Raw genomic sequence first — 24,798 nt, 5'->3', positions numbered from 1 at the left:
CCCTTCTATCCATGAACACTGCTAATACTGAAAAAGTACTGGTGTATTGTATTATATGCTTTTGTTTGTGCTCAGCTGCCACTGACAATTTCCATTTTATGTAAATTTTACATGAAATAAAGTTTTATTATCGTTATCATTATCGTACTGCATAAGTGTATTGTTTTATATCAGGCGCAGAGTATTCATCTGGCATAACGTTTTATTTGTTTAAGCTCATAACTGACAGAGGAAGTTGGATAGGACATTTAATCACATGTTATTTGTTATAAGCTTTGAGATGACACCACAGTTGTTTTTGATTTCCATTATCTTATCTTATCCTGTTTATTCAGTTTACTTTAAACTCCAGCTTAGATCTAATGAAGTTAAGAGTACAGAAGTATTTTGTTGAGTATATATTGAGGAATTTACAAGTTTTGTTCCATGAGTAGAAAGAACTTGCAGAGGCTATAAAAAGGAAATATTTTTTATGAAATGAAAGTTTCTTAATTATCCTATACTGTGCACAACAATTTTATTCTTGTATACCATGAACCAATAACAATAAAGGAAAATAAAGCTGAATTTATTTAGCTTTAGTTTGTTTGCAAATTTTTATTTCTATTTTCTTTAACAAAATAATGTATTGTTAATTTTAAGCTTAGTTTCATTAACTATGACATTGGATGACACATAGAACTATAGTATAATGAAGTGGAAATCTGTTTATTTGCAGTCAATAACATCACATCAAATGAGGCAAAATGTATGAGGACAGTAAAACAATGTCTGATGAGTAGTTTTGTCAGATGTGCTACTGTACAAATACCTTTTCCAGGTCTTATGTGATATATATAATTGCCATTAAAACTATGTGAAAATATGCAGCAATATAGTAAATATGGGAAAAAATTTACTTTTGACAGAAAAAAAGTTCATGTCCCTTTCATTTCCATTTTTGGATCTTGGTTTGGATAACTTTATTAACCCAAATTGGACTTAAATTAACTACCCACAGATGCAGACACCACACATGAAAAGAAACAAAAACATTTTCTTTGCATTGATGTGTAACAACACTAACACCAACAGCATAGATTCTACATCCTACTTCTTCAAGTCATCTGTTACCTCTGATATTTATTGATGTCTGATTCACAGCCAATAATATTCTGTGAAAGTTGACCCTGCAATACCAAAGACCAACCAGTAGATGTCAGTGTTGGTCTTCTTTTCTGCCTCTTTTACACTTCCCAACATGCAAATATAACATATTTTATTAGGATGGGTTTGTCTACATTTTTAAAAGGTGAAATAACAGAAGCACACAAAGCCATCATTCCACTTTGCAAGCTGAGCTATGTGATATTTAAAACACTTTTTTGCTTCTGCTTTAAACTATAATGTAATTTCAGATTTTTTATTTTACTCCAACAAATACTGAGCTACAGATTTCCTTTCCAAGAATCCCAAACCAATTATTTTATGTAGATACAGGAGGTTTTATTTAACATTTTGTGTACAAACATAGGCTGCAAATGCCTTCCAAACATGTTTGTCCTCAGAATACAGTTTTCTTTTTTACAGTTCTACAAGCAGAACATTGAATATTGAACAGGAACAAGAATCAAAAGTCTGAGGAAGATTAAAAAGACAAAAGTGTTGGTAACTGGTCAGTACGTCTCTTCCTCAGCTATACATTACATGTTGAATTAAACAAAACTAGCATTTCCCAAAAGTTAAAGAAGCCGAATTTAAACATCAGTGTGATGAGGATTCACAGCAAAGGGGAGGGGAGATGACAGGTTTTAGCTATAATATGAAAAGGTAGTGATTTTACTAGGGTCATGTACATTTATCCATCCATTTAATGAAAGCTTTTTTTTCTTACTTTCAATTTCAAATGCTAATAAAAAATGTACTTTCATATACTGTAAAGCATTATGTTCCATATCTCCAGTCTATCCACAGAAAAAGGGAGCATTTTGTGTTGTATTTACTTTTCATGTAATTCAAGGACTGTGGTTATAAAAAGGGATTGTACAATGGAAGGTACATGCAGTTACACTGACAATCAACAGACAAAAACAATGCAGATTTTATGCACTCAGACTGTTTTCTCCTCTACCACACACTGACAATTTGGCTTTTTATAAGAGACTAGAGGTGTGCCAGCTCCATCAATCCTTAACAATCAGTGGATGCCACAATAAATATAATGGAAACCAAATTATGTACTCTCTAGTATAATACATATTATACAACTTTATGGAAAAGTAAGAGTAATTTGAGTCCCATAAACTCACAGAATCTACCTTTTACATTAACAAGAATCTGCACCCGCTATTCAGTTACCTAGATCAGATAGCTAAACAATCACAGTGGCCAGTCTGTTGTACAACACAAATAACAACAGTGATGAACTGACAAAACCAGACCACTCAGGGGTTCAGAGATGTCTGAAGTTGTATACATTTGTCATGATTCTGGGACAACGTTGACTAGTTTAACCGGGCGTTTAACACAACAAAAGTAGACTGCAACATATAAGATTCAGACTGACATTTTCCCACAGAAAGTACACCACATAAGAGTAGTTTCTACCATTAATTTAGCTTTAGATGACAATATATCTTAAATAAATAGATCCAGTAGACCTTCCTTTACCAACCTGGGACAACATGAATAAATAAATTATAAAAGGCAGAAATGAATCAAAGATATAAGAGCCAAAACAAGGATGCAGGTATTTCAGTTCTTATATATAAAAGAGAAAAAAAAACAGAACACAAAATCCCCATTAAGACTGATGTTAACACAGTTTGTCGTACAGCATTACAGTCACATGAAGGAGGCGAGTAGAATGATCATATACAATATGAGCTAAGACCATGCTTTAATTTAAGGTCCTGTCTTAGTCTTTTAGGAGATGAAAAGTGTGTGGCTCCTCAGCAAAGGCAACAAGAGACTTTCTACTGTCAGTATTTTCACTGACCTTTTAAATACCACAGGCGCTAAATGAAAGCAAAAGTGTAGAGGCACGATAGGACAACAGTAGTGTAGGCAATTGGGATTTGTAATAAAGGTGTTGGATGGATACATGAAGGGGTGGTGGATTCATTCTGTCTTACATCTGGAATGAATGTGCACATGCTACAGAAGACGTAAAGATAGAGGAAGTATGTAGTATGTATTGGTGCTGTTACTTTTGGTGATATTCGGCCTTTAACATGAGAATCTATAGGCCTTATTGACATCAGGCAACATTAAATTCTTCATCTCGAAGTCATTCCATTGCTGTGACGTTAATGGTCTGACTTCTGTGGGATTTAAATGTAAAAGTTTCAAACATACATTTTGGGTTACAGTAGCTGATATGTATCCAGGAGTAAAGATTACTATTATCTACCAACCTTTCAGAAGTCTTTCATGTGTCAAATAACATGTATGCCCTCTGTTTTCAATGCCAAATGGACACAACCACACACAAGCCCTTATCAGATACAAGAAACTGATTGATCAGTGTAATGACTTTATGTCTTGATACGCATGGGATGCAGGAAATGAAATCTAAATAAATTTGTTCTCAAATAGGCCAGATACTTTACATATGAATGTGTCCTTTAGACTATGGCTGCACATTGGAGAACAGGACAGTAACTGCAAAAACAGCAAAATCTATAAAACATGCCTGCATGTTACATCAAATGCAAAGAAACTATAATGAGAAATGCCTTTTTAGTATTAATAAAATAACTTCAGAGCTTTTCTTTAACTCGGCCACATAGTTGGAAACTTCCAACCTTAATGGGACAGTTAAAGGGACATGCAAATAATAATAATAAAAACAGGAAAAAAACGAATTACAAAAGATATTCCTTCATTAAAACCAACCGATTTGCTCTACAATGATCATACATACTGAGTGCTCAGGTCACTTGAATTGTAGTACAGTAGTTTGAACATTACACCTCTGCAGCTATGGAATAAATGATACAAAACAAACAATTGCATCATATGCATGTATGTATGTATGTGTGTGTGTGTGTGTGTGTGTGTGTGTATATATATATATATATATATATATATATATATATATATATATATATATATATATATATATATATATATATATATATATGTGTGTGTCTGTGTGTGTGTGTGTGTGTGTGTGTGTGTGTGTGTGTGCTGTATTATGACATTGCATAATGTCTAAACTAGACAGGCGATGTTCTCTGGATGCGAGCCGGACTGCCGAGGAACACAGTCGACCCAGCAGTTAAAGAGCTTGTGCCTTTTCCACAGCAGCATACAGTATGTAACTACAATGTGTGTGTTACCTTCATAATATCTAAATTAATATTAATAATAGGCTGGACAGAACAGCTGAGTAGTTTCTATAAGAACAAGGCTAAATCCTGCTTATTTACTGCAAGACTTGAAGTCAAGGCTAAGACCTACCACTTTCTTAATCAAACCAAAAAAGGACACATAGAAAAACAAACAATTTTTTCCCCCAGGTCCCCAAAATAAGTTACAATAATAACAACAATGATTATACTGTTAAACAAAAACAAAAGAATACAACTTATGTACATATTGTATCTGTAAATACAACTGCTTCCTTTTTGCCTAGAAACAAACATTATTTTGGCAAAGATGTCCTATGTTACAGAAAGACGGACATTTCATCAGCAAAGATATGAACACACACAAGTCCTATGTTAAAAAATATATTGCTTCCTGGATATTTTAAGCTGAGGACTACCTTAGGACACGAACAACACAAACATGAAAGTTGCTTTATGGTGGACAACTGCAGACTGTCAGATTGTAGTGTATTACTACACATCTGGTTTCTTTACAGTTTTTCTCCAGTCCTGTATTCAGCCTTTGTTTTTGACTCCTAGTGGATTTGTTTACGTTGTAAACACTTTAGGATACAGGTGCAGGCTTCCTGTGGCTTGCTTGACACACACACAAAAAAAAGGCCAATATTGTGGCAAATCTGGACGTTCATCTCTAGATCCCACAGACAGAACAAATGTCTCCTCTCAGAAAAACTGCACTGAGACCATAAAAAAACACAGTTAAAATCGCCACAACATGACATGAGTTGAAGTTTGAGATGGAGAAATTAAATCTGCAGAATCCTGACTCGATGATTGTCCAAAATAAACAGAGATGGAGTCAAATGCCCAAGAAATTGACATGTGTAAATGTTGATTTTGTTGGCTAATTTCAGTTAATTTATCTGTGCTTCCATGCAAACAAATCGGTAAGAAACGGTTTGCTTAAGGACAGTTGAAGGAATCCAACCTTTTAACTTGAGAGAGCTGTCGCGAGCTGTAAAGGCTCAATGTAAAGACAAAGACAAAGGTAAAGAAATGCAGATGGTTGATGTACCCACAGCATCAATAAACATACAAGGAGTAGAAGATGTAATGCACAGTAACAAGAGATATAAACGTTGAGGAGCGTCTGTCCTCGAAGCTTCAGAGGCTCGATGGCACCCTTTTGGGTTTGATCCCAACCAGCTGAAAGGGCCACACAGTCTGGTAAGTCAATTTAAAAACATACTACTATAGGCTCACTTTGAGCCAGAGTCCTTTTCTTTCCATGTATTCATAGTCTACTTTATACTTCAGTGGAGAAGAGGATGCTCTGTCGTTTACTGTCTGGGGTGGGAATGGTCTCTAACTGCAGGAAATACAGCAGCACCTGAACCTGCAGACAGAACAAAAACAAACATTTACAGGTTTAAGGATGACAGTGTGACTGTTAGGAAGCTTTGCTCAGGTGAAATGTGCACAAAATGGAAAGATATGACCAGTGTTGGAATAAATATTGTTTACTTCAATTAAAGCACAAATACCACACTATGAAAATACTCCACAAGTCAAAGTTATGCATTTAAAACCATACTTAAAGTCAAGTGTGCAAATATTGTGACAAAAATGTTAGTAAAGCTTGAAAATTAAATACGTTTTACTATTATATATGACGTTTTTGGATTTGTTTTCCTGCTGTATCGATTGTATTTGGGTGCTTCTATGAAACTGGGTTAATTCTGATACCTGGCACTAAGGGAGATTTCAACATATTTCCCCCAGGATGTACCTAATGATGACCTCAGATAAATACAAAAAAAATTATACTCTTGTTCTGAGCCATCCCAAAATTAATTAATTTTTAATAAATTATTGGGGCCAAAAATAGGACCCAAATTGGGACATGAAAAGCTACCTAGGTGTCAGTGCATTTGATCTGGAAAAAATGGTTTGAAATGGTCTTATATAGCGCTATAAATGAAGACACTGTGTTAAATATTGGATTTTTGTATAAAAATGACATAAAAATAATATAAAAAATATGTTTTATCTTAAAAAATAGTTTGTCTTTTATCTCAGTAAATATTTGTTTTTAAAATAGACCCAAAGTGCTAATGTACCAGTAATATACCAGTTTCCTAGAAGCACCCATATTGCACTTAACTGCGCATTTGGATTATGCTTTTTTACTGTTAACTAGTTTAATCTACAGAAATGAATCATATTCAGTAAGATAATCGTACATGTGTAGTGTTGCTGAACCACGTATCTTTAAAAAAAAAAAAAGAAAGGAAAATGTTCATATGCTCTGATAAAACAGTGCTGTTTCCAGCTTTTCACAACTAATCCAAGAGAGGTTTAAAACAATTCTAGAGAGCTTACAAAGAATTTACTTAGCTTAAGGAAGGGAGAACATATTAAAGAGCCCATAATCCTTCAGTTTATGACATTAAAAATCAATACAATTGAAGACACATGGTTTTAAGGAAAGGGATTAAAAATAGCAACCTGAGAAGTAACCAAAGCTGTCACACAAGTGTAAAACATATTATATTATTTTAATTATAATGGAGTAGAAGAATAAAACTACTTAAAATGTGAATATATAAGTAAAGTACCTCAAATATGCCAACTACAGTATGTGACTAAAAATGACATTTACAGTCACTTTCACCGGCGAATGTGAATAACCACAGATGAACTCAGGTGTCATATGAGGCTCACCTGTGCCATCACTTCCAGAGACCAGCTGTCCCCCATGCTGATGGGTTGTGTTGGGTTGGCGGGGATCTTACTGTCCTTCTCAGATGGCCTCAGCAGGGTCGGCCCGAACACTGTCGCCAGGTTGTGGAGAGACATTTTGTTGATGCTTTCCTTCTCTGCCACCCTGGAAGACAGATGGGTCCATTAGAGGAGGAGGAGGAGGAGGAGGGGAAGGTGATGGTTCATGATAAGGATGATGTTACTGTGATGGGATGTGTGACATGTCAGCATGTATCTGATTGTCTTATTAAATCCAACCCCAATAATTCCCACAACAGAGGAAAGGAAATGTGTGTTGACATTTTGATCACTATTCAAGTAATAGCACAATGTGAACTAGAAGCACTCGGAGAGCGCAGACCTCCGCCAAGGCTGATCAGTGCCCCCCCCCGTGGGCCCCCCCACCCCCGATCACCACCAAAATTTAATCATTTCTTCCTTATCCCATTTCCAACAAACCCTGAAAATTTCATCCAAATCTGTCCATAACTTTTTGAGTTATGTTGCACACTAACGGACAGACAAACAAACAAACAAACAAACAAACAAACAAACAAACAAACAAACAAACCCTGGCAAAAACATAACCTCCTTGGCAGAGGTAATTAATTGGATTTATTTACTGAAAGGACTGGAAATTTCTCTGTTTATTGCTTTAATAATGCTGACATGATTCCTGTCATAGTGCTCACCTTTTCTGCGAACAGTTTGCACAGATTTACCACTTAGACTATACTAAATATAACACCTGTGACCTTGCACTGTCCATTACACAACTGCACAATTTGACTAGACTGATGCATTTACTATATATCCATCAAATAAATGAACTTCTCATTTTGAAATCACCATGGTAACCAGAAGACATATTTGTTGTTGCAGCTGAATTATAGTAACCTCAGTACTGACTGCCTTTTGTTTTTTGTTTTTTTGGGTTTTTTTTTTAGAAATAGTACACACTACAATAGAAACAATGGGGTTTTTTTATCCTCTGCTGTACAGTGTCCTTGGGTGTCATGAAAAGCGCTTATACATAACTATTATTATTATTATTATTATTATTATTATTATTATCATTATTATTATTAATAATAATAATAATAATAATAATAATAATAATAATAATAATAATAATAATAATAATAAACATATCAGCCACACTGAAGTGAAATTCAGATTTCTTCAACTGCAAACAGGTGAACTGTACTGATTCGATTTAGGTAATGTCAGTATAACCGGGTCATATCTGTCTATATATGGGTGTAGAAAAAATTAAAGACTGGTTTTATCATTTATGAATTATATTAAAAATTCTACAAGAGATTTTTTAAAATTCTACAAACTAAAATTCCAAATATAAATATTGTTATTTTGAGTGTATATCACTGTATGAAATAACTGTTTTTAGATTTCAAATAATGTGAAGAAAATGAGATCATGTTCATTTTGAAATAAAAATACTATGAATTAGCATAGAAAGAATTCAGAAAGAATGTGAGAGTACAAAGAATACAAAGAAATTGACTTTCAGTTCCAGCTTAATGCTCTCCACTGGTCTTTCATACAACTTTTGTGTTCTTTATTTCAACTAGTGTAAAGCCACAACAGTTCAGTTTCATTTGATGGCTTATTATTACTCATCTTCCTCTTCAACACATTCCAGAGATATTAAATCAGATTCAGGTCTGTTATATTTTTCTATAACTGCATATTAACATTGGTATGTGCTTTTGTGTGCATAAAACCTATTATTTCATTGTGTGTACCATACAAATCCAGTACATATTCCTTCTGCTGTTCCTACCTCTTGAGGTGATCCAAAAGGAAAAGGAATGTGACCAGGTTGGGTTCTGGCAGTGACAGCAGTAAGTTCAACATACAGCTCTCTTTGGCAACACTATCAGACAGGGCTGCAGAGACACAAGGGAAATCAACTACTTAATATTTATACACTTGAAGTCCAAACCAAACAGATTTTATTTACAGGATTTTGTTTGAGCAAACCTTAGTGGACATGTACAGGTTGTAACTACAACTGGAGCTCTCAGAGTTCATTTGTGTTATTGATTACCAAGCTGTGTAATATGTCGATAATGTAAATGGTATGTTGACTTACTGATGCCGCCCGCAAAGTTCGGGTAGAGCTCATCTGTAAAAAGTGGTTCTGGCAGCTCTCTGAAGTACAACTTCAAGGTCCCAGCAATGGCATTAACATCCATTTCACTCATCATCACTGATACGTCTTTATTATCTGCAGAGGCAGAGACATACGGAGACAGGGAGTGGGTAATGGCACAAAAATACAAGGCAGGGAAACACATCAGCAAAAACAGGAGTGTATGTCATTCAAACTATGATAAACTCCTGAAAAAATGCACTTACAATAGCATGTACATACCAAATTTAAATGCAAATATAAAATATATTAGTCCAAACATATATTGTGTCACAAATAATGCATTATTTATAGCCACCTCGAAGCCAAACATCTGTTTCTGCTCCTAGAAATGCATGGCATCAAAGTGCTTTTATGTCAACAATACATTTTATTTACTGCTTGATAGTGTAAATTAACAACACAGAAACACTGGATTTTTTAAAGAATGAACAAATATTATACATCTGCAAAAAAAAAAAAAACATGCCATACAACAATATTCTCAGTTTACAATGATTTTTTTTTTTAGGTTTTCCATGTGGCCTAAACAGTTTGTGAAATCAAATGACTGAGGAATTCATTTTGCAGAAGTTAGAGGCCAAGAAAAGATGAAAAATACAGCTTCAGCATAAACATATAAATGATCATTCAAAAAAAGGTGTAATTCATCAAATTTTCAAAACTCAACAGAAGTAGAAAATTGACAGAAATTAACAGAAAAGATGTAACAGGCTGAGAATGCAAAGGGAAAATTCAGCTTTACACTATATAGAACAACTGCAATTGAAAATGACCGATAACCAGTACTTGATGTCTTCTACAGGCTGGTAAAAAAAAAAAAAAACTCAAACATTTCAACCCATTTTGCTCCGGGCGTTTGAGGACTGCACTCACTGGTGTCGAAGGCGGTCTTCAGGGCCTGAATGTCAGTGGCCACCCCTGATACTCGGTAGATGCCCACCTCCTCCATCCCCCTCCTTTCAATCTCCTCCAGGCACTGCCGGACAATGTAGGGCACCTTGGAGCGCTCTCGTCTGAGAGAAGACAAAGGCCAACATTAATGACAACCATTAAGCAGATTTGTAAATTCACGATGAATGACTAAGCACATTAACTAAACCACACTGATGCCAAATTTCTGGTGACCCCAGACATTCAAAACAGAGACATGTTTCTGCTAAAATTAATTTGTTTTTGATCATGTAATAGTTTGCGATACTATGTTTCAAATCAACGTTAATTTTAGATGACATTTAGTCTATATAATGTATATTATTATGGACGGAGGCAAAAAAGCCAGGTGTAGATTGCTGCACAAAGTGAGAATTTTATTTTCCTTGGTCAGGATATGTACAGTCAGTCCAGCTTGGATTTACAAGGCTGATAATTAATACTGAACAAACAATAACTCAAACTATGAATTATGAAAGAGCTGCAGCATCTGAAACCGACCACAATGAACATTTGAAAGATAAACAGTACCACAGTGCTTCAGTTTCAGCTTCACAGTTTGTCATGTCTGTTACATATTGGGATTGTCTCTCTCAAATCACCATATATTTTTTATTAGTAAGTTTTAAAAATTTTTATCAATTACTAAAAATTTCAGGCAACTTCATTTAAATTCCAGGCAACCCCACATGGGGTCCCGACCTCAAGGTTGAAAAACACTGCTCTACTGGTTTCTTATTCAACGTTTACTTCTTTTATTCCTTTAAACAATTTCTTGAGTCCATCACTACTTTTTTTCTCAAGTGACACCTTAAAGCAGGGGTGTCAAACTCATTTTAGTTCAGAAGCCACATTCAGCTAAATTTGATCCAAAGTGGGCCGAACCAGTAAAATAACAACATAATAATACAGGGGTGGCCAACCCTAGTCCTGGAGAGCCCCTATCCTGCGTGTTTTAGATGTTTCCCTCTTCCAACACACCTGACAGTCGTTATCAGTCTTCTGCAGAGCTTGATGATAGGCTTATCATTTGAATCAGGTGTGTTGGAAGAGGGATACTTCTAAAACATGCAGGATAGTGGCTCTCCAGGACCAGGGTTGGCCACCCCTGTAATAATATATAAATAATGTCAACTCCAAACTTTTCTCTGTTTTAGAGCGAAAAGAAGTAAATTTACATTATGAAAAGGTTTACATCTACAAACTATCCTTTCAAAAGATGTGAATAACATGAACAAACTGAAAAAATAAGTGTAATTTTATCAATATTCAGCTTCAGTTTATCATTTACATGTGTTCATTATAATATACAGATGAACAGTGGATCTACAAATACACAAAACATTTAGTAACAGGCAGAACATTGTTAAAATAAAATAAAAAAAAAAACTCCTTAGACATTTCAGGTTGTTCATATTTTTTCAGGTTATTCACATTTTTTTTGCGAAATTACACTTTGTTTTAGTTTAAATACATGAAAATATTTACATTTACAGAGAGAAAAATTTGGAATTGTCATTACTTATATGTTGATAGTATTTGACTGGTCCTGCCCACTTGAGATCGAATTGGTCTGAATGTGAAATCTGAACTAAAAGGATTGTTAACATCTTAGTGTAATTTTTGCATTTCACAAATTCATCCCAAGGGCCGGACTGGACCCTTTGGCGGGCCAGATTTGGACCCCGGGCCTCATGTTTGACACTTGTGCCTTAAAGTAAACAACAATTATCCCAACAGTCAACACCATCCACTCACTTGGTCACTGTGGAAATCTTGACTCCAAAGACACCCATCGGTTTCCGCGAGGGCATCCTCTTCAGGCTGAACTCTCGGCTGGTAAACTTCATGGAGAGTTTAACCTCAATCTGACACAGGAAGACAGAGCTTACAGTAAAAACAGGTTTAATGGGTGAGAAAGAAACGTACAAGCCGAAAATCTATCTGTAATGGCTTTTCATGATCTCGAGGAAATCCTAACATGTTGAATCCAGATGTAGACTTTATAGAGCGTTAAACTGTAACAAACTGCACCGCCACATCCGGGCTGTTATAGTGTACAATGGTGAGTGGAGGCAGCTCATTCGTTACTAACAAAAGAAGTTCATAAACTGTAGAAGACAAGCGGAGTATGTAGTCTGATGTAGACTCACCCCGTTCATTGGAATAACTGTCCTCTGCCAGTCTTTGCCCTGGAGAGTCTGAGGATCAAGCTGAAGGAAAGAAATACACAATATATGTTAAAATACAGACACTTTACAATAATACCTAGTGTTGATTCTTAATAAATAAGAGTCTCAGTCATAATTTTTGTACTAAATGATTGTTACTCTAAAAATGAACTACCTGTAGTTGTGTTTATGTTGTTTCTGAAGTATGGTAATATCTTTTTACAATTTTTATTTATTTCTCATTTTTATCAGTATAATACAACATGATCTCCTCAGGATGAAGAGAAGGAAAAGAAAGAAAAGAAACACAAAAGCAGAAAACAAATGAATGAAAAGAAGAGCCTGTGTTGTGTGTCAGAATGTATTTAGGTTCCTTAACAGACACATTTTTCCCTGAATGTCAGCCATTTTCCCCAGTTTCTTATGAAGAGATTTTCTTTCAACTTCAGCTTATATGTAAGATATTCCATGACAAGTATATCAGCTATGATTGAAAGCCATTGTTTGTAAGACAGAGCATCAGTCTTAAGCCAGTTCTTTGTTATGGCCTTCTTCTTGGCCCCCAGGAGGATCTTGACAAGATATCAGTCTCCTTTATGCACTGTTTCTTCCAAATGTCCGGGGTAAAGAACAAGACAAGAATTTGGGATTGCATATCCCAATACATCACAGAGAGCTGAGTGAACCTTCCCTCAGAAGGGTTGAATATTTGTGCATTTCCAAAACATGTGTGTGCGTCTGAATCCATGTGATTACAAAGTCGGTAATATCTTTTAATAATAACCTCACATTTTGTAAACAATAAGAGATTAACTAGAAGATAATATAACGATTGAAAGCCAAACAAGAGCAAGTTAAGATGAATCTACAGCAAATTAAGGATGACAAAAGGCGCAAAATTTAAAATGTTGCCATAAGCATTATAATAGCAGGATGTTTAATTTACAACCTGGGTCAAGAACAGAACATTTTAGTTAGTTTAGTTGGCATTAAAGCCTGAAAAAACATTCAACGCAACATTTATAGGGTAGTTAAATCATAATCAATTCACTAAAATGCAACATGTAAGTTAAAAATGGCTGTTATGAATTATGAAGACCTGATTATTACCCACTATGTCCCAAGTTTACCACCCTTTTTATATAAAGAGCACCCACTGTCGTCCTCTTTATATACTACTTAGTTATGTCAACACTGGAGTATATCGTTGGAAGTCAATGTTACAAAGCTGAGTTAAATATGGTCATTGTTTGTGTTACAGAAATATAATGCTGAATTAGTTTCATAAATTCCATTCACAGTGAAATTCACACACAGATCTGACAGAGCGATGCCATCTGGGTCAATAAAAGCTGGGTACACATGCACACACATCTAATACAATGAAACACACACAGACACACAGAATACTGTATATTGTATGTTTACCTAGCCTGAGCCCCATCTGGTTGTGTGCAAAGCCGGATCACGTTTCTCATAACTGAATCTTTCACTGCTGTGAGCGCTGTTTGTTTTGTGCTATTTGTCCAGAAAGAATACATTCCACTAAAAACAGCAAAGCCATTAGAAAGCCTCCCGCTTACTGATAAAGATCTCTTACAACCATGCTACTGGTCCAGTAAATACAGTTTTATCTTCTCTTGTCCTCAGTGGAGCCTGTGCTGTTTATTAACATATCATTTTCCAATAAATCGCAGATCTGTACAAGTAAACCTTATTAAATATGGAAACACAGCTAGAAGTATGAGCAGGGACAGTTTATACTACTTAACAGGAGAATGAGGAAAGACAATGTTTTTAAAGGCACATTCACATGGAGAAAGGCCCGCGTAGATGAATTTAACATGCTGAGAGATACGACATGATATCATGAATGGTACCCTGACAACTCCTGAATGACCCTCTATATGACCCCTACTCATTATGCACACTGAGCATCCACTGTTTTTAACTATTTGTTCCCAGTATGACATTGGGCTTGTCACGAATCCTTCTTTGACTAGAAATAAACCTCACCTGTGTAAGCACTGCTGACAAGATGTACACATCGGATCAAAATTTTAAGACCAGTTGAAAAATTGCATGAATTTATATTTTGCACTGTTGGATCTTGAGAAGGTTCTAAGTAGAGTTTAAAAATGCAAAAAGAAGAAATGGGAGTGAGACAAAAAAAAAAAAAAATTGAGTAAGCATTTTATTGAAAACAACAATTAAACTGTAATAGGCTGTTTATCAGCAGTGATGGCACGTTGCCAGAGGCTTTGCTTATGCAACTCAACAATCTGACCACGTTCAAAGACAGAAAGCGTTTTTGCCTTTGCCATCAGGAGGTCATGGCAGTGCGAATACCTGACAGAAAATGACAATGAATCCACACTTTTGTGCAGGTTTTGTCTTTTAAAGGCTGTGGTCTTAAATTTTTGATGGGTTGATGAAAAGCTTATTACAGTTTAATTGTTGTTTTCAATAAACTGCTTACTCAATTTTTTTTTTTGTCTCACTCCCATCTCTTCTTTTTGCATTTTGAAACTGTACTTAGAACCTTTTTAAGATCCAACAGTGCAAAATGTAAATTCATGCAATTTTTCAACTGGTCTTAAAATTTTGATCAGGTGTGTAAATGTAAGGAAGGGGATTCTCCCTGCTGCTTTATACCCTAAGGGTTGTGAAACTATACCATAAGTGTGCATGACAGTGACTATAGAAAGGCTTTTCATTGTCAGATCTCACCAACATCCGTCCTTGAAACTTTCTCAAAAGGCTTTCTCTAGCAAACCTATGTGCTCTGATCCCTTTCACTACATCCCATGACAACACTACCCTAAAATATAAGAAAAAATTAATTATTGAGAAAAAAGGCTCATATTAATGACTTAAAATTTATTTAAAAAACAGAGATCTGTTGGAGTTATTTTGACAAACTAGTAGACCATCCTCTAAAAATGAATGTTACTGAGAGGAAAGGTGGGGTTTATTTAAGCTGTAGTCAACAATATACAATCTAAGGAGTCATTTTAATTTGCACTTTTGCTATATTTCTGTGTCTTAGCTAAAATTTCAGTCTTTATAAAAATGTGCATTCATTGTTATGTTAGTGCTTATTTACTTTGCATTATTTATGATGAGATAAGATTTCTTACTTTCTTGGATAGATCTGTTTTTATACGTGCAAATAAATACATATTAAAATAACGCTATCTACATAGATATGTCTAAATCATCTAACTGGCTGTTAAGACATAGAAGTCACATGGTTAAATGTCAGATTTATCAGCTACTGTAGTTTCGACTGAAGGCAGGAGGGACAGTTGTCATGGATTCATGAAAATCCTGCAGTGACTTTGTCAACAGGGTTTGTTTCAGATTACATCATCTGCCAAAAGTGATGATGCTGAGGTCTTACAGATGGGTCCACTAGGTGGAGCATGTGACTGTAACTCACAGTTTAGCAAACAGTTAAGACACAGTCAGATCAAATAAACCCTGCTGTTATCACTGCTCATGTCTCATCTTAGCTGTGTCTTTGTCTTTGTGTCGATTTCCTTTCACAATGTGGAAACCAAATCCCCAGACCTGCTATCAAACCTGGCATCACTCTTCACACAACAGCATCAGTGTTTGTTCCTTCAACAGTATTTTGGATTTGAATGTTTTTGTGGCCATGACTAAATAAAAATCAATTAAATTAATTTGCTGTTTTTTTTCTTTTTTACAGAGAAAAAAAACAACAAACGTCTGTGTAAACTGCTTTGCTGATCTTCAACAACCATCAGAAAAACTTGATAAAATTTCAGTAGCATCTCCATTATATAAAGTCTATACATCTCTGAAAAATGTTGTATGATTGTGCTTAAAGTCCAAAGTCAAATGCCAATGCCAAACAGCTTTTGACATTTACATTACACTAACTCTGAGTCTCTCCAATTAACCAATCTTTCCTCCATTCAATGCCTATTAGGGTAATTAATCTAATCAGCCTAACTGCTGCATCATGCCATCTAAGTCATTCAGTGAGCAATAATATGGATTTCATGCTTTGTGGCAGCGTGACATAACTGCCTATCAGTAGTGAGTCATAGTGGGTCTGTTGAAAGGGGTTGACGTCATGTCATACCGGGATCTGTCCTTTCCCCATGATGCGGTCTGTGCTTTCTCCATCCTCTTTGTTCTGCTTGGTCTTGTTGTAACACTTCTCATAGCAGAGCAGCCTCAGGGTCTGCGAGCCCTCCAGATCAATCTCAAATTCCTGAGGGGAAAAAAAGCAAACAAGCAAGAACATTTACTGGGAGATCATCATCAAAAATGTGTTGCATAAAATGTGCAAATTGTAAAACAAAAGCAAGGCCAGGAAAAAACAAAAATCAGGAGGATTACACAACCAGAATATTCAGCAAACCCACGAATATTTTATACATATATCAAACCACAATGCACAGCTAACCATCATCCCCTATAATTATGTAAGGGAGAACTCTGCATATGGTTTGCACATCGTTGTGAGACCCACACTGTGTTGGTTCACTTAGCATTTGGGCAGATGTGAGTCATCACCAGCAGCTCCTCATTAACCAATATTATTTCCACTTTGCTGAGCAAAATCCTCAAAGAGAGTTTGATGGAAAATATTGTAGTGCAGATGAACTGATCCACCGATTCTATCTCAAAGCTCTTCTTCTTTTTCTTCTTCCTCTGCAGTGCTAACCTCTGACATCCAGCTGTGTCATTAATCTATATACAGTATGTTTGTGTTTGGATGCTTGCATGCGTACAGATGTGCTGATATGTTTGCAGGGGATGTAGATGCTCTGTCTAATAGCCGGCCCTTCATTACTGTGTTATAGAACAGCTAAATGATTACTGAACCAGATGTCAGATGTATGACAGGCTGCAGAAACTGTATGGAGAAGGATATGGGTTATGTGTGTAAAAGTCAGCATGGGTACCAATTCTGACGTTTAACAGTCTTACAGATCATTTGTGACTCTTTAATATTTTGTTTTTCAATGTTTCATCTGTTTATTCATTTTCATTGCTGTCTATGTTTTGTTCATATTCTGTGATTTCAAGCTATAATAAACTTTGACTTAAGTTTGCCTTGAAAATGATGAAAATGGCCGGTATTTAACTGCTAAGTTATATTTAAACCAGATGTAACTTAATAGTTCACGCTACTCTAGTCCTTATAATTTCGCTTCATTTTGGTTCACTACAGGTAATGTGGATTCTTTTAATATTTTATGCCTAGTTTAGCTCGATTTTTGCCATTCTTTTGCAAATATTATTCCTTATTGTTGTATCCTTTGAGCAGCCCTTTGAGACACAGTAAAAACTGACATGAGTTTGCCTTGAAAATAATTTTTAAAAAAGGCAACTATATAAGCCATTTATACAGAGATCTTTTATAGCTCATGTTACACTGGTCCTTACCTCGTTCCATTTGGGTTCAGTAGTGTATCGATACACTCTCGTCTTGGCTTTATTCGAGAAAAAGCCAAAAGAGTCCACCTCCAATGTGCAATAGAGGTCTGACAAAAGAAAAGAATATGAGGACTGATCACATCCTGAGCCACTTTTTAGACTTCTAACCTGTATTTGTGCAATAATGAGCCTCTTATACTTCTATAAAATATCACAAGTAGGATTTTTTTACTCATTTTGGCTAATTAATGGTATTTTCTGAGGCTGAAGGTGACTCACTCAAGCTCTGTTTGAGGCCGGAGGCGGAGTGGACAATTACATTCAGGAACCCGTAGAGACCGGGGGATTCATCCTCTGGAAAAATAGTCAGACCATGAAGAGAAAAAAAAAAGATCATGAGGAAGGATTAGAGAGGCATGCAGATCTCTGTTTGTTTGGACCAAAATCAGAAGGCCAGGAAGGGATAAAACAGCTGTGTACAGTATAAAACATGTGACCTGAACTCTATACGTTGGATTCTCATCTTATCCACATTTATTTAGTAAAGTAAAGATGCTGAAAAAGACACGGTTTTATACAGGAAGCCCAAAATTCAAAATTGACAGTGTCAGAAATATCATTATCATTAACATTATCTGTAATTTACAACGGTGGCATTCCCATTTGCTGTAACAGAACTGCATTCATGTTAATAATAAATACATCTGAATACAATAAAGAGCATCTTACCTTCTTTATTGATACTAAGAGGAATGTGATGAACAGTCTGCAGTTTGACACATGAACTGGTCAACATTTGCAGCTCCATGGATGTTAAAGATGAAGTTTTAAAACCTTCAGGGAAAACAATAAACGTGTCAGTCTGAAGATGCTACTAAATGCTTGTAACTTATGCATCAAAGAAGAACATGTTTCTAATTAAAGTCAGTGACATCCTGAGAGAGATATCAGGACATTTCTCTGTCTCCAGTTTGTTAAAATGAATGTATGCAAACTGTGCCAAGAAGCATAGAGAATGAAATGACAAAATAAAATCCAGCTGTTCTTGATTTCCAAGCTTGGCTTTGAAGAACAATCACTTCAGGGACACTTACATTTCTTCTGCTGCTCCTTCATTATTTCCTTCCACTCTGCACGTTCATAGTCAGATGAAATGAGGAAAATGTAACTCTGAAACAAACGCATAAAAAGGATGCTTTTTTTATCCTGCTATGAAGAAGATGATTTAAGAGTTAAACAGTTTACAATGTGCTGATACTAAGATTGTTCATTTCCTGCTTTTCATCCAAATTACTTTAAATAAATCTGTAAAATTACAATTTATTCTGATTTCTTTGGCAATACTGAACATACTAACCACAAAACCATACACCAAACCAGCAAAAGACAATACATCTCTTGTCAAACTTGTATTTTTGAGTCAATGCAGTGCATGGAAACCACATACGAATCACCAACCACACACTAATAAAATGCACTTTACATACAAAAAGATATGCCTAAAGTATGAACATGGATTAAGAACATCCCTATAAAAAGGAGGAAAATGTTTATCTGTGTGAGATTTAATGCACTTCAAACCACAAAAGTGTGGCAGGATGAAAAAAATTTGGCTTCTTTGTGGGTCTGGTCAGCAGACTTTACCCACATCACATGTGATGAAACTGTCTACAGTTTGGCCAAAAGTGTAGTTATAAAACTACAAACTGCAAAGCAGAGAACATGCACTCTGACAGTTAGTGAATGTAACAGCTACAACTGTTAAGTTTAAGAGACAGCACCTCAAGAGTTACTGTTAGTTTTATAGATTTAAAGGGGTCATATTTTGCGTTTTTAAGTGGAATTATGCATTTTTAAACATTTCCCTATGGTCTACATAAACTGTAAATGCTATGCTTGGGTCCAAATTCTTCAATAATTTAGCTCCACAGGTCCATCTTGAAACCTATTTCTAAGTAATGACACCAGAAGTTTTGAGCGCTGGCCCTTTAAATGCCACTTCACACCCCACCCCCTCCAGGTTGTTGACTGTGCTGCTCTGTCCTGTATCTCCGTACTCTGTACTCTAGGGTCCCCAAATATACAAATAAATGTACCAAAGACTAACAAACATGGGTTTAGCAAAATATGACCCCTTTAAGAAGAAACTGTAAAACGTATTCTCATTCGTCCAACTTTAAAATATGCAAGACACGACAGGCAAATTTCTACATCCTATAAAAGAGATCAAGAAAAAATTCATTTTATGGAAGATCAGTGGGAGTATATTATGCTGGGACTGGAGCCAAAGCGTACGCAAAAGCCGTAAAACAGATTAAATATGGAGAGGAGGCACTGTGAGAGGAGGCTGATGGAAAAATAAACTGGAAACACAGGCCTCACCTTGCCATTCTTGTTGTAGAGTCTGAGCGGCATGCTCGGAGACATCAACAGGAGCAGAGACTCCTGTTCAGACAGCTTCTTCCTGAGACGGTCAATGACCTTTGAACCCTTGTTGGCCCTCTGAAATCACAAAGAAAGAGGTACAAAAGATATGAACTCTCTTGTTGTAAAAATGTCACATAACACATATATATGCTTTAATTTGATGTGAGGGATCATGTAACAGGAATTGGAAGAAGGTTTGTTAAACTTCAAAACCCAAGGGGACATTGGTTCAAAACCCAAGGGAGTTTTTCTTAAATAGAAATACGGGATTCAGCTGTAACAAACATCTGCCTATGTCACTGTGTTACAGTGAATCCAACAACAAGTGCCACTAAATTACCTTCTCTCTCTGAATCTCACTGCGGAGGTGTGAAATCTTGACCTTGATGGCATCCAGCTCTTCATCAGGGACCTGGGGGATGGTCAGGGGCTCCGCCTCCTCTGGGCCTTGGAAGGTCAGTTCAGTCAGGGGGATGTACCACTTACTGTCATACTGCTGGCTTTTACTGCAGTAGAAGGACAAAAAAAACAAAAAAAAAAAACATCAAATATTAGAGAAATGTACCCTTTATTTGATAGAATAGGTGGAGGGGGAGTGGAGGGGAATGACATGCAGCAAAAAAGCCCTCAGGTTGGAATCAAACCCAGGTGGCTGCAAAAAGACATTGCTCCATGTGGGATGTGTGCTACTGAATAAGCCACCCAGGTTCCAAATATGACAGTATTTAAAAGAGATATATTACTAAAATATCCCAAAAATTAATATTACAAAATTACACCATATTATATGGCATAAGAAAGTTGAACAAAGATGCGTAAAGGCAGGAGAGTTGGTGAAAAATCCATAGTTGAAAACAGAACAAAAAGGTTAAGAAAATAATGAAACTGCATCATAAAGTCATTTAAAAGCCATCCAACACTTGGGGGAAAAAAATGTATATTTACTGCGATTCATTAACACGTTCTTATTGTTAAATTATTTACTTCAAATATGTGTTTTTAATAATGTTTTCCAAATTGTGATATCCAATCGCATACATCAAAGTGGGACAAAAATCCTTATCAAGTCTCAAGTAGATCTTTGATACAAAGTCTCAAGTCAAGTCTAATGTGCACCAAGTCAACTTTCAAATCGCAAACATTATGTTTCAAATCATAGTGAATTCTCCATTTTAATAACATTCTAAAGGTCTTCAAGAGAATACGGTAAATGTACTTATTACTTGACAACCAAAAAGGAGCAGATCATCAAATTAGATACTCAAGTCCAGTTACATGCCTTGAGATTTACATCATTTTACATCAAGTAAACCCCTTCTCTTGTTTACTTGCAACACCTAAATAATGTATTTGAGAGATTATTTTCTGTAGTTGTTTAACAAAGTAAAGAAAACATGCATATCCGTTGACGAACATAAACATTCATGTCAGTTACCCTCCAATCTGTTTCTTTAGCTTGGCACACAGCAGCAGATCAGTAAAGAGGAACACATGCCGCAGCTTCCTGGCTCCTTCAACCATCTCCACCATGAAACTGTCCTTCAGCAGCTGCCGGTTCTGTGAAAACAAAGAACGACAACAGTGGAGGGTCAGCGACACAAGTCTCAGCTGATGTGAAGATGCTTTACTCCTATTAACCCAAAAAGACACAAACATCTACCACTGACCAAAAGCATCTAATGATCTCAAATGTTCAATTACTGTTGATCCACTAATCCTATCAATACATGGAAATATCTATTTATTTATTTTTTGTTTACTTTATTTTGAAAATGCAACAAGACAAAGTAATGTTCCTTAGTCCTTAGAAATAAAACGGGTAGTAAGAGGTCATGAAAAAAAAACCTTATACATACATATATACATGACTTCATTTGCACAATCGAAAAGGAGTGGGAGGAAGTATAACTTATTTAATTCCGCCCCTTCTCCACACAACAGTCTATCCTTTAGCTTCCTATCAGCATAATATATAAAAAGTCAAGTCCCTTGGATCTTTTGAAAGTAATTAACCTCACTTATCAATCAATAATTCAGGCAAAATACAGTTATTAATTTTTTCATGGTCATCAGATATGACCCATTTGGACATTCAGAGGCTCCGGAGTGAACATGGAAACAACATCATCTTGTGCAACACTGATTCACCAGTAAAACCCATATAGTCTGACAAATGACAGTGCTTGTAGGTGCTTGTTTTTATGCTCAGTTAATGACATATTTTGTTGGAAAAGTCAATATTTCCTCATTTCTTTCTGATTTGATCTAATAACCTTTGAATTAGCTCTGAGCATTTAAGAGAATCTATATAATCAGTGGGCAACACGGTGGTGCAGTGGATAGCACTCATGCCTCACAGCAAAAAGGTCCTGGGTTCGATTCCAACACCTGTCTTTGTGTAGTTTGCATGCTCTCCCTGTGTCTGCGTGGGTTCTCTCTGAGTACTCTGGCTTCCTCCCACCATCCAAAGACATGCACCGATAGGTTAATCTAAATTGCCCATACGTGTGAATGTGAGAGTGATTACTTGTTTGTCTCTATATGTCAGCCCTTTGATGAACTGACGTCATGTCCATGTACCCCACCTTTCACTGGGATAGGCTCCAGAGACCTTAGCGAGGATAAAGTGGGTTCAGAGAATGAATGAATATATGATCAGTAAATTAAATATAGGAAAATACCTGATTTTCCCTGCAAAATGCAGAGGACAATGATATAATAAATGGTGAAAATTTACTTGGTAAAGACGAAAAATTCATTGACATTTGGAAGTTGTGACAAAATTGTGGGTCTTTAAGGGTTAAATACAGTCTTATTTACTTAACACCAATAAAACTCTTATCGTAAGGAAAAGTTGTTTTGCATAATGTCAGTAACACTTCAGTCACTGTGACAAATCTTAAAGGATGGACAGCCTTTGTGTTGGACCTGTATACCTCCCTCGTTATCAAAATGGGTGATTTTCTCATACATGTTCTTGATCTTCGGTGACTAAATCACATACAGACATGATGCACAAGTACATGGTTACTGAAAAGCAGTTTAAACAGTACTAAAATGATTTCCTGGGCTATTATTGTTCCAGATCACACAGGAATAGATGAGGGTTTGGAGTAGAAGCTGAGTGATATTTAGACTTCTCGCTGATGTCAGACTACATAATGAGATACAGTTCTTTTATTCACCAAAAGGGGGCAGTGATGTTCTTCTCCAAACAATAAAAAACATTTACAAGTATGGACATAAAAGCAGGGAGCAGACAAATGTCAAACCACAACTCAATAAAAGACAGCTCACTTTCATATGCTCGTAACCTTTAACCTGTGGAAGAGCGAATACAATGGATGGTGTCCACGACAGACGGAGCGCTGGGAGTGCTTTATCTTAATTTGAGTATCACAGCCATCTTAATTTTGATTAATTAAACATATTGAGCTAATTTCATCTGCTTGCAATGTGATTTCGCTGATCTGTAAGTTTTAATCCCTTCTTTACTACTCTATTTTCACATTTTTAGTGATGTGTTTTAAAGAATCAGACATGTAGAAAGACATCAAAATCAGTTAAATTAACAAAAAGTGACTTCAGCCTTTAAAGCTTTTGTGACCCAGACAGCCAGCCGCTTAATATTCCTCAAGTGTAAATCTCCAGTGCCTAATTTGCATAAGGAAAAGGATTCTTCATTTTGTTGAACTGGAGAGGATCAGGTGCATGATGAAAAGCCCCCTTAGAAAATATAACAAGACCTGGGACCCCTTGTTTGAGTGTAAATCACAGCTGGACTTCCCAAATATCCCTTAATGATTGATCATATATATTAACATTATGCCAGGCAGCAGACTGCTTGCAAAACTAACAACATGTCTCAGTTATTTGTTATTATTAATACTATACATTTTGCTCTATATTGTGACTTATTTTTAGTCATTTCATTCATACTTTTTCTATATATGATCTATTATTGACTAATTATGTACCCTTAGTCTAAGTCGCAGGGTTTGTTTCTGATTTGTAGAGCTAATCCCATTTTAGTTTTGACACTGTATTGACGAAATGTTTTGTATTGTCAAAAAAAAAAAAAAAAAGGAAAATTAAACTGTACTGTATAGGGCCATAGGATAGTAAGTGGTGTATGAACTAAATATTGCTGATGTTCATTTACTGCTGGATGTTGTTAACAATGTTTGAATGTCCTCCTAAATTTCTTAGTACTTTTTTATAATCATTTCATTTTTTTGTTTTTTTGTTAAGTAATTGTTACTGTGGTAATATCTAATGGGAGATCATTCATTCATTCATTAATAAATAGATAAAGTGGGGAAAAACCATAAGTACGGGTTGTACCCCACTTTTGCCCAGTGGATAAAAATTAATGGATGGATGGAAGTGCAGAAAAAGTTAGGAAGTGTATTATTAAAGTATCGCCAGCTGTCAAAAATGATGGATAACAAAAAAGTGAAATACATAAAACAAAATGACAAGTCCAATGATGGTGAATGTGAGTTATCATTACCAAAATGCAGACATAAGGGATTTTATTGCAATACACTGTAACATATTCAACACGAAAATATAGAGGTTGTGACTCAAGACCTCA

At 35.8% G+C, this 24,798-nt stretch overlaps 1 protein-coding gene across 2 annotated transcripts in view; it reads right to left on the bottom strand.

Moving 5' to 3' along the window:
* Window positions 1–4,112: 4,112 nt before the first annotated feature.
* Window positions 4,113–24,798, bottom strand: part of LOC115429887 (breakpoint cluster region protein-like) — a 138,111-nt gene continuing 117,425 nt past the window's right edge. Inside the window, exons 9-23 of one of the 2 annotated variants that reach the window (XM_030149684.1) lie at window positions 21,637–21,758; window positions 20,542–20,707; window positions 20,157–20,276; window positions 18,869–18,944; window positions 18,504–18,608; window positions 18,054–18,128; window positions 17,784–17,881; window positions 16,471–16,602; window positions 12,339–12,398; window positions 11,944–12,053; window positions 10,129–10,268; window positions 9,193–9,327; window positions 8,881–8,986; window positions 7,038–7,200; window positions 4,113–5,709 (exon numbers count right to left, since the gene is read on the bottom strand). In XM_030149684.1, the coding sequence (XP_030005544.1) occupies window positions 5,620–5,709; window positions 7,038–7,200; window positions 8,881–8,986; window positions 9,193–9,327; window positions 10,129–10,268; window positions 11,944–12,053; window positions 12,339–12,398; window positions 16,471–16,602; window positions 17,784–17,881; window positions 18,054–18,128; window positions 18,504–18,608; window positions 18,869–18,944; window positions 20,157–20,276; window positions 20,542–20,707; window positions 21,637–21,758 (1,698 nt within the window). In that variant the 3' untranslated portion in view covers window positions 4,113–5,619. The remainder of the gene's footprint in view (window positions 5,710–7,037; window positions 7,201–8,880; window positions 8,987–9,192; window positions 9,328–10,128; window positions 10,269–11,943; window positions 12,054–12,338; window positions 12,399–16,470; window positions 16,603–17,783; window positions 17,882–18,053; window positions 18,129–18,503; window positions 18,609–18,868; window positions 18,945–20,156; window positions 20,277–20,541; window positions 20,708–21,636; window positions 21,759–24,798) is intronic. The other variant, XM_030149685.1, reaches the window with a different exon arrangement.

This window comes from Sphaeramia orbicularis, chromosome 12, assembly GCF_902148855.1.
Source record: "Sphaeramia orbicularis chromosome 12, fSphaOr1.1, whole genome shotgun sequence".
Taxonomy (NCBI): domain Eukaryota; kingdom Metazoa; phylum Chordata; class Actinopteri; order Kurtiformes; family Apogonidae; genus Sphaeramia; species Sphaeramia orbicularis.
This window is presented reverse-complemented; position numbering and strand designations above follow the sequence as displayed.